The sequence below is a fragment of the Centrocercus urophasianus genome, unplaced genomic scaffold (genome assembly GCF_019232065.1).
Source record: "Centrocercus urophasianus isolate 14NV4802_14NV808 unplaced genomic scaffold, USGS_Curo_1.0 seq_46, whole genome shotgun sequence".
Lineage (NCBI taxonomy): Eukaryota > Metazoa > Chordata > Aves > Galliformes > Phasianidae > Centrocercus > Centrocercus urophasianus.
In genome coordinates this window covers 3,146,663-3,156,103 of record NW_024885044.1, presented here as the reverse complement: position 1 = coordinate 3,156,103, position 9,441 = coordinate 3,146,663, and the positions used below count along the sequence as shown (strand labels likewise).

Below are 9,441 nucleotides of genomic sequence, written 5' to 3'. Positions count from 1 at the left end.
GCAGCAGAGATCCGCGTGCGGGCGGGCGGAAGTGGCGGTGCGGTGCGAGGGTGCTTCCGGTAGAGCGGGAGGCGTTTGTGCGGCGGCGGGGGAGAGCATAGAGAACCGCAACCATGGTGAGCCTTGCGGGCGCTGCGGGGGGGTCGGGCCGGCTGAGATGCTGCCCGCGGTAACGCGCGGTGTAACGGTGGTTTCTTACAGACGGTGGGAAAGAGCAGCAAGATGCTGCAGCACATCGACTACCGCATGCGGTGCATCCTGCAGGATGGCCGCGTCTTCATCGGCACCTTCAAGGCCTTCGATAAGCACATGAACCTCATCCTCTGCGACTGCGACGAGTTCCGTAAGATCAAGTGAGTGGCAGCGCCGGGTCGGGTGGAGCCCCGGGCGGCTCCGCGCAGCTCCACCCGCGATGCTACTGTCACAGCCCGTTAAGCGTGCTGGGGGAAAAAGAGTCGCGGGGATGGTGTTCATCTTCTGTTTGGGCTTCTCAGCGTTCTTAGCCTGGGTGGTAGGTATGTGTTAATTTATTTTCATAGCAGATTCTCAGCTGTGGAACAGTCAGACTGTATCTTTCAGTATTGTAAGAGATTTCTTAACGTTCTTAAGATCCTTACTGTAAGAAAGAAGAGGATGTGGACACTTCAATAGGGCCTCAATGATAGGGTAAGGGGAATGGTTTCAATCTAATAGATGGGAGATTTAGATTGGAGGTAAGGAAGAAAATTTTTACGATAAGGGTGGTGAGGCAGGTGGCACAGAGATGAGGTGGGTGCCCCATCCCTGCAGGCACTTGGGTCAGGCTGGGGGGCTGTGAGTACTGATGGAGCTGTGAGTGTCCCTGCACACTGCAGGGGGTTGGAGTTGGTGACCTGTACAGGTCCCTGCCAATTTAACCATTCTATGATTCTGTATTCACTCAACAGCAGCATCACAGAGCTGTTGTTCAAAGAACAACATGATTTTCTTTGTCTTGTAATGTTTTCTTTCTCTTTTCTCGTTAGACCTAAGAATTCGAAACAGCCGGAACGGGAAGAAAAACGAGTCCTTGGTCTTGTGTTGCTGCGAGGAGAAAACTTGGTGTCTATGACAGTTGAAGGGCCACCTCCAAAAGATGTAAGGAGAATGAGTGCAGAACTAAGGAGAAAAGGAAGTTTGGTAGATGTAGCCTTGGAAGAGATGGCTATTGTGCCATGTTCTAGACTTCCAGGTGCTGTTGTGACTGTTGCAGGCACAGCAAATTCCACTGCAGAAAGTTCACCTGTTCACTGCCTCAGATATTGACTGGACAGAAGTGGGGATTCCTAAAACCTGAGGACTTCTGCTTTGATACATTTTTGAGTGTGTGCATGTCTGTTTTCAGACTGGAATTGCCCGTGTGCCTCTTGCTGGAGCTGCTGGAGGACCTGGAGTTGGGAGAGCAGCAGGAAGGGGAGTACCAGCTGGTGCACCCATGCCCCAGGCTCCAGCAGGATTAGCTGGCCCTGTCAGAGGAGTTGGAGGACCATCCCAACAGGTGAGATACCGTGGCCCATTAAAAAGGATTTGTCTGGTATATTCTGAGGTTTGATGCAAAAAATTGGCAAAGTGAAAAAAATAGTAATCTTAACTTCTGGTACCAAGATGCTTGAGCTTTGAGCTTTTGTTGGTGTGGGGTTTTCTTTTTATTTTGATACCAACTCCACCTAGTTACTCTGGATCTCATGCTGAAAGAAGAGTTTTCCTGAATTCAAGTGGTATTCAGGGAATTGTATTACACGGTTGTAGCATTACTTAAAACATAAAGGGAAGACTGGCACAGTTTTTGGAATTAAGAATGTAAGTTTTGGCTATAGTAAGTTATTAATATAAACCAGTTATATGGTTTTCTATGAATCTGTTTATGTTGTTTGCAGGTGATGACGCCCCAGGGTCGTGGAACGGTTGCAGCTGCTGCTGCAGCAGCCACTGCTAGCATAGCAGGAGCCCCAACTCAATACACACCAGGACGTGGGGGTCCTCCTCCCCCCATGAGCAGAGGAGCCCCTCCTCCAGGTAGGATTTACTGCAGTGGAACAGCAGGGAGCCTGCATTATGGGGCCAGATGGGCAACGGAGAGCTGGTTTTGAGGATTATATTCTGATATACCATTAGGGCCTTTTGCGTTCAGCTGAATTTATGTACTTGTTTTTTCTCTGGTTCAAGGAATGATGGGACCTCCTCCAGGCATGAGACCACCTATGGGTCCACCAATGGGAATGCCACCTGGCCGAGGTGCTCCTATGGGAATGCCACCACCAGGCATGAGACCACCACCCCCAGGAATGAGAGGTGAGTGGCAGTTATCCTACCTGCATAGAAGCTATAATGTAAAAAAAAAAAAAACCAAAAAACAAAAACTGACATTTGGAGAGTGGTACACTTCAATGGCTCCCCAGCTATGCTAGTCGCCAATAGATTTATCAGTGTTGAAAATGGGGCCCAAGGCCACCTTGTGCACGGGATCTCACAGGTTTATGAGCTTTGCTTCCTCTGACCTCTTCAATATTTAACTCTTTTTCTTTATTTCCAGGACCCCCTCCCCCTGGCATGCGTCCACCAAGGCCCTAGGATCCTCTACAACATACCTTAGAACTGTGAGAAGACTAATAAGGAAACATACTGAGCAGTATCACTTGTTTGAACTTTGCTATGTATATTTTCTATTTACTGCTTGTAAAGTTTGCCCTTTTTAATAAAGTTGGAAAACAGTAGAGTTTATCAGTAGTGTACTGATCTCTTCAGGGCTGCACTCATTACATTCTGCTTCTGTGCTTTGGGTGTGAAGGAAGAACATGTTTGAAGCCAGAAGAGTTATTCCCATAGACCCAGGAGCTAGGGTCTATATTGACTCATATCCTTTTTAGGAATTGAGGGATACTACAGAAAATTATCAAGTAGCTGATGAAAGATAATTGATATGGAGAGTAAAAAGTAACAAGAGATTAACACTGCAGCAAAGCTACGGGTTACTAATCAGAATTCTCCCTTTTACTTGGAGTACAGTAAGGACAGTGCCACTTGTATTATTAATAGTAATCACTGAAGCTCTATATTAAGCTGCTGTTTTTTTAGCTTGCAATAAGCCAATGTGATGTTTATATATAAGTGCAATGCTCCTAGTAACAAATATTGGTATTCTGGTCTTGCCTTATGGCTGCTTTCTGTTCAGTTGGTTAGGAGGGACAGTTTCCTTTCAGAGGATCAGATTATACCCCTTGGAAGGGCATCTAGGGTACTCTATTTAGAAACAAACTCTCACGTCTATAAATCCTTCCAACCACATTAAGTAACAAATCACAGAAGCACTAGAACTAAGAACTAGAACAAGAACTAATTTTTTTTTTAATAGAAAATTTATTATAGTGGCTGAAAATATTTTCGCATAGTGTTCAACCAGCTATAAATGAACAGTCCAAAGCTATTCTGAGACTTGATGAAAATCTATTCAGTTCCTCCCTGTGTGAAGAAATCCAGGCCCTGGAGAGAAGCCTGAAGTGTCCAGATAGCCCGGATTCCCCACTTGGTAAAACAATTCTTACTTCCTCTTGTACCTGAAAGAGATGATCCTTGAAATCACATTGCACCAGCCTACCTCAGTGATAAATAAGGAGCAGCACAATGCTTTTACTAGGCAATGCTCTCTCATGCTAAAATGCAGACATATACTACCACACATTCTCTTTGATTTCTCCCAGACCCTGCAGCACCAGATTAAACTGCTGTAGAAGCATCAGATGTCTTAGAAAGGGCCTTTCAACCATTACAGTAAAAGGAAATCAAGAAAAACTTGAAATAGAAAGAGGAACTATACCTGGACTTGGATTTAAAGTTTCCTCCTTTCCTACGTTGGGCCATACCCAAGCGTTTCCGATCCTCAAACGACGGACTGTTACAGAGAGAAAAACAAGGAAATGTCACATGTACTTACAGAAGGACACCCTGCTCTGCTATGCCCATAAAATAACTGGAATGGATCCTTTTACTCAGTACCCTGAAAACCACTGCTGAGAAAGTTCAGACACTGTGGAAGGTCTATGCTAACATTGCTGCTAAGCCATTACCCTGCACGATACTGCTTCAGAGCCTTCCTGCTTGTGTTGGTAAGCTCTTCATCAAACACAGACACCTTTTTCTTCCGCTTGGGGCCTAACACAAGGAGACAATACAATAGTCAGAACGTTGGCTGTAATGAGAAGGTCAGAGCATCATCTTGTTTCTAAAGCCCAATATTTGTGACCACACCAATTAGCATCACCATCAGGAAAAGCAATGACTCTCCCCTTTGCAACTGTGTTCCCTGACCAGCACCAGCGGCCTTTCCTTCTGATTTGGTGCTCCCCACTACACAACTTAGTTCATTTCACCCCTATGCAACAAAGCAATTGACATAAGGTTTATCAGCTGTGGAACAGAAGTGTTTTCTCCACCTTTTGGTGCTGTTGCTGGTTCCTCTTCTGGCAAAGCTCGGGCCCGCTTCAGTCGCCGATTTCTTTTTGCCAGCCGCTCAGCATACATTTGAGATTTCAGGATTTCAAACTGCGACCTCTCCTCTGGCTAGAAAGTGTAAAAATGTACATTTACAGCTATGAGAGGTTTTGCTGAGGAAAAAACAAAGAAAATCTACTCCAGGGTCCCATTTACCCATAATTATACTCACTGTCATCTGGACTTTTTTCTGTGTGTCCTGCATAAATTTCTTCCTTTTTTTTTTGCCTCGTAATGCTAGGTCAAACTCCTGCAGTGCTTTAGCCACTGGAGAAAGACAGAGAAAAGCATGGAATAAAGACCTCTCAAAGGATAGAGCACATTCTACTTGCAGCTACAGAATTTAGCATGCCCAGCACTGCTACAACTCACGTTTTTCTTTCTTCCTCTCCTCACGGGTCTGGAACCAGCTCCGCTCTACACCCTTGGCTGCAGTCTCCTGTTTTCCTTCCTCCAACTGCTTCTTTGCCTTATTGATCTGAAACAAGTCAGACAAGATGTAAGCTCATGGTTGCCAAGGAATATCTACCAATTTCCCTTCTAAATTATGCAGGTTAAGCACGCTAGGGTCATCTTCTCATTTTGCATTACAGACTCCAGGTCAACATCCTACAGAAAACCTACCTGGGCCTCTGACTGCTGCATTTCACGTTCCTCACGCTCCAGGCACAGAACTGCATACACATCTTTCTCCAGATTCTCAATCTTTTCTCGGAATTTCAGTATGACATCTGAAAAAGATCCAGCCTGAATTATATCAGACAGCCTATTTAATGTCCACTTTTACTGTTTAGCATCTCTTTTAAGAGTCTCTTCTGTGTACAGCAACGTTCCTTGCCTGTGGCTCTCTTTTTTAATCTCTGTGCCTACCTTGAGGGAGAATTCTGGCTTTCACTGGTGTTTTGGCAGACTTCACAATCTCCTTCAGCATCTTCCGCTCTTCCTCACCCACGAGTGAAACTGAGCGACCAGCCCTACCTGCTCTTGCTGTTCGACCCACTCGATGAACATAGTGTTTGGTGGTGTTGGGCATGGTAAAATTGATCACCTATTAAATGAAGTGTTAGTAGGGAAATTACATTGAAGGACTTGTTAAAAAGATCAGCGTTGCAAACACTCACTGTTTTAACACCTTCTATGTCAAGTCCTCGCGCAGCCACATCTGTAGCTACCAGAATATCAATCTGCTCATCCTTAAAACGCCTGAACAAAAACAGCAAATATATTAGCTATGAATACAGAGATTCACTTTTTCTCTAAAACTTCCAGCTTTTAGCTACTTTGTTCCTTCCCACGATGGCCCAGTAAGCCCAGTAATACCTGAGTGCTTCCAGTCGCTGTGCCTGGGAGAGGTTCCCATGAAGCTCCCCAACCCGCAGACCCATCAACCCAAGCAGGATGTGCATACGATGAGCTTGCTTCTTTGTCTGGGTGAAAAGCATCACGTGATCTGGGAAGGTCCGTGTCAGTAGAGCTGAAAGAAAGTCCTCTCAGCAGCCTGCTTCACAGTCACCCACTGATTCCATCTTTTCCTTGGTCATTGCTCACCTGACACAATGGCCTCACGGTCTCCCTCTCGGTTGGGTCTGATCCGGATGAATTCCTGCCTCAGGAAAGGGGCAACATCTGTGTTGCTGTTCACAAAAATTCGGGTGGGATTCTTCAGGGAAACAGAAGCCAAATCTTTCACCTATCAGAAAACATTGAAGAAAAAAAGTTCAACACTTTCTGGTGAAAGATTTAATAGACAGCCATCTATTCAACCATCTGCCTGAGCATGTTTCCCAGCAGCCTGCTTTACCTCCTCTGTCATTGTGGCAGAGAAAAGCATTGTCTGCCGGTGCTTGGCACATAACCTGATTATTTCCTTCATCTGTTCCTCAAAGTACTCATCCAGCATCCTACACAAGAGAAACACAGCGAGATCATACAACTTTATCTAGTTCTAGTTAAGAACCATTACGTAAGGCAGGGTCACAAAGATTGCCCTACATCCTGGGAAAAGGAGAAGAGGAAGCTGCCATCACATTTTCCACCACTGCTCTGTCTAGCCTACCTGTCTGCTTCATCCAAAATAAGCACTTCCACACTGCTCAGGTGGAAAGAGGGACAGTTGTGGAGATGATCAATTAGTCGCCCAGGAGTTGCAATAAGAATGTCTGGCCCAGAGCGCAGAGCTGCTTCCTGAGTCTTCACATCTAGGCCACCTGAAAGAGAGCAAACAGGCTGCTGAGTCTGTGAGCAGGATCTACACAGTACATCTTTCCAAATACCCTGAGAAATGGGAAAATAGCACAGATTCATTACACATTCACAACTGGAAGTGCCCTCACCTTTTCTTTTTATGGAAAACAACAAAACCAACAACCAAAAAACCTGCATAGCATTGGAAAGTGAGATTTTGAACTCTAGCACACCTTCTAGAAGCACGTTTGCAACAACCACAGTGTCCAGTTTTAGAGCATAGCTTCGACATAGCAGTTCATAGTGATCAATGCAATCCACGTATGCAACTTCATACTCACCTACAGCAAGGCAAGTTGTGACACTGCTGAACTGTGCCAGCTGTTTTGTGACAGAATGCACCTGAATACCCAGTTCTCGTGTTGGCACAAGAACCAGTACCCTCGTTATTGGGGCCTGACGAGGTTTGTAAATCAGGCGCTCAAGCACAGGCAAGATGAAAGCAGCTGTTTTGCCTACAGAAGAAAAATTAAGAAGAATTACCAGGAGTTACTGCAAATACTCTGAATTCTCCACGTCCCACGGCTCAAGCCCTCACCTGTACCAGTAGCAGCACAAGCACAAATATCCTTCCCCAGAAGACCCACTGGGATACAAGCCTTCTGAATTGGAGTTGGCTGCTTGAAACCAAGAGCTGTGATTGCCTTCAAAGCAGACAAAACAGTTTAGTGCTGTCTCTATTCACTTCTATTGAGGCTACGTCTGGAACACTTTCTCCACTCAATATGGCTCAATAACAGCCATAAAAGTGGTAAAGAACTGGACCACCTCCCAAACCAGGAAAGGTTTGAGAGAGCTTACTATCATACCACACCCCACCTCATTTCCTTTTCAGAGTGGTTGCAAAGAGAGGAGCAATGCAACGGCTTTGAGTGGTGGAAAGAGACCGTCCAACATTCTTTACAGCAATACATGTAATAACTAAACTAGATAAATACCTTAAGCAAAGGTCGGGAAAGATTCATGTCCTGGAATGACAAGCTATCATCATATTGAGAAGCATCTTCAAAAAAGCTTTCTGCTTCCTAGAAACAGCAACAAAAGCAAAACAAGAAAACCACACTCAGCAACACAGCATGCAGCCACAGGGCTCTGGTTTGCTCTGTGACCTACAGTTCATTATGCTCTTCCAGAAGTTATACTGACTGGACAACGATCTGGTGCCATTCTCTCTATCACTTACTTTTTGTCCTCCTTTTTTCGATCTCTTCCTTTCCTTCACTTTAATTGTATCTGCAAAGAATTACAATAGGAATTTTAGTACAACTAAACATATAACACATTCTGTGTGCTCTCATTTGGTACTTCTTGCTTATAAGAAGTTATTGATGAAAAAGCCTCAGAAATATAGGCAAGAGTGGAGTAAAACACCAAGCAAACCTCCTCATTCAAGAACCACCCCAACAGAAGTACCAGAGCTACCATTCAAAATGAGCTTGACTGATCACAGAGATCTGCAGATCTCACAAAGTGAGAAATTCTTGTTCATCCCCACCAAGACTTCATTAAAGGTTGTTCTCCAGCAGATCAGTGGCCTGTCCATGTTTGCTCTACGTACCTGCTTTTGTGAAGATAGTTTCATCATCCAATGAGTACTGGGACTCGTTGTCCTCTTCTTCCTCTCTACCAAAGTCCTCACATTCCCTCTTTTCGGACTGATTATCCTCAGTTCCTGCATCGCCATCTTTCACTTTTGCTTGCTTAGCTTCTTTTTCCTGGACAGAAGAATGAAACAAGCCAAGTGGATAAAGTGAAACGGGCAAAGAAATGGAATGGATGATGTGCAATGGGTAAAGAAGGAAACTTTACTCCTTTGCGAGCTTTTTTGGTTTGTTACGAGCCCACTCACACCCACAGCTTCAATGTAAGCATTAACAGTCCTGCATACAACAAGGCCAGCAGGTGTGGCTGCAAACTGACAGCTGCAGCTCCAGCACCGCGTTCGGAGAAACCAAACTCATTCCAGACCGCGCCGCAATGTGGCACTTGGAGGAAGCCCGACCTGAATCTTCCTTTTCTGCCTCACTTTCTCAATCTTCTCATCCAGCGTGGTAGCCGATCTCTAAGCAGGAAAAAATAAAGGCAAGGAGATGAGAGGAGACCGGGACAGCAGGCGGCGATCCGCTCCCGGCCGCAGGGCTCACCTTGCCGCGGAGCTGACGCAGCGCTGCCGCCCAGGCGCCCTCCCCGCCGGCCTCCACCTCGCCGAACACGAAGGCGGAGCTGAAGTCCCCTCCTGCCGCTCCCCGCCGTCCGGAGCCCGGCGCCGGCCGCACCTCCTGTAACGACACCCGTGAGCGACCGAGCCGAACCGAACCGGCCTCACATCATCCAACCCAAAGTGAACCGGCCCGGCCTCACCTCTTCATCCTCAGAATCTCCCGACTCGGGCTCCTCGGGCCCCGCGTCCCCCTCCGCGATGGTGCCCACCAGCCCCAGGCTGCGCAGCATGTCCGCCCCTCCCAGCGATCCCGCAGCACCGCGTGGCCGCGCAGCAGCGCCTGCGCAGTGGGGCGGCACGGGGCGCAGGGAGCGGCGGCTCCGCCCCGGGAAAGGGAAACTGAAAGCGGCGGCGCCGGGAGGGTTGGGGGCTGTCGTTCCTCCGGCTCGTATCTGCTATTTGCAATTCGTGGGCTCGGCGGAACGATCTGGGATTTTTCAGTGGCTTTCTCTCAATCCCCCAAATAGGTG

General features: G+C 46.7%; 2 protein-coding genes across 2 annotated transcripts; one reads left to right on the top strand and one right to left on the bottom strand.

Annotated features, from left to right (window-relative positions):
• Positions 1 to 12: 12 nt before the first annotated feature.
• Positions 13 to 2,739, top strand: SNRPB (small nuclear ribonucleoprotein polypeptides B and B1). Its single transcript, XM_042834389.1, has 7 exons — positions 13 to 116; positions 202 to 353; positions 1,005 to 1,116; positions 1,364 to 1,516; positions 1,896 to 2,034; positions 2,185 to 2,310; positions 2,552 to 2,739. The coding sequence occupies exons 1-7, from the start codon at positions 114 to 116 to the stop codon at positions 2,587 to 2,589; spliced, it is 723 nt and encodes a 240-aa protein (XP_042690323.1). The 5' UTR covers positions 13 to 113; the 3' UTR covers positions 2,590 to 2,739.
• Positions 2,740 to 3,369: 630 nt separating this feature from the next.
• On the bottom strand, positions 3,370 to 9,202 carry DDX27 (DEAD-box helicase 27). The gene is made up of 21 exons (XM_042834375.1): positions 9,112 to 9,202; positions 8,895 to 9,029; positions 8,753 to 8,812; positions 8,309 to 8,465; positions 7,934 to 7,983; positions 7,689 to 7,775; positions 7,289 to 7,394; positions 7,032 to 7,205; positions 6,563 to 6,713; positions 6,308 to 6,407; positions 6,055 to 6,196; positions 5,827 to 5,980; positions 5,628 to 5,709; positions 5,377 to 5,554; positions 5,131 to 5,237; positions 4,879 to 4,984; positions 4,679 to 4,773; positions 4,449 to 4,575; positions 4,083 to 4,167; positions 3,833 to 3,907; positions 3,370 to 3,572 (listed from the first exon to the last, which is right to left on the bottom strand). Exons 1-21 carry the CDS (start codon positions 9,199 to 9,201, stop codon positions 3,557 to 3,559), a joined length of 2,277 nt encoding a protein of 758 aa, XP_042690309.1. The 5' UTR covers position 9,202; the 3' UTR covers positions 3,370 to 3,556.
• Positions 9,203 to 9,441: the final 239 nt, after the last annotated feature.

Excerpts from the sequence above, each read along its gene's own strand:
- SNRPB (XM_042834389.1), top strand. Across the intron at positions 1,517-1,895 it reads TTGGAGGACCATCCCAACAG|GTGATGACGCCCCAGGGTCG; the intron begins GTGAGATACCGT and ends TGTTGTTTGCAG. Across the intron at positions 2,035-2,184 it reads CAGAGGAGCCCCTCCTCCAG|GAATGATGGGACCTCCTCCA; the intron begins GTAGGATTTACT and ends CTCTGGTTCAAG.
- DDX27 (XM_042834375.1), bottom strand. The coding sequence starts at position 9,201 with ATGCTGCGCAGCCTGGGGCTGGTGGGCACCATCGCGGAGGGGGACGCG. Across the intron at positions 5,710-5,826 it reads CAGCGACTGGAAGCACTCAG|GCGTTTTAAGGATGAGCAGA; the intron begins GTATTACTGGGC and ends GTTTTTGTTCAG. Across the intron at positions 4,774-4,878 it reads GGAGAGGAAGAAAGAAAAAC|TGGCTAAAGCACTGCAGGAG; the intron begins GTGAGTTGTAGC and ends GTCTTTCTCCAG.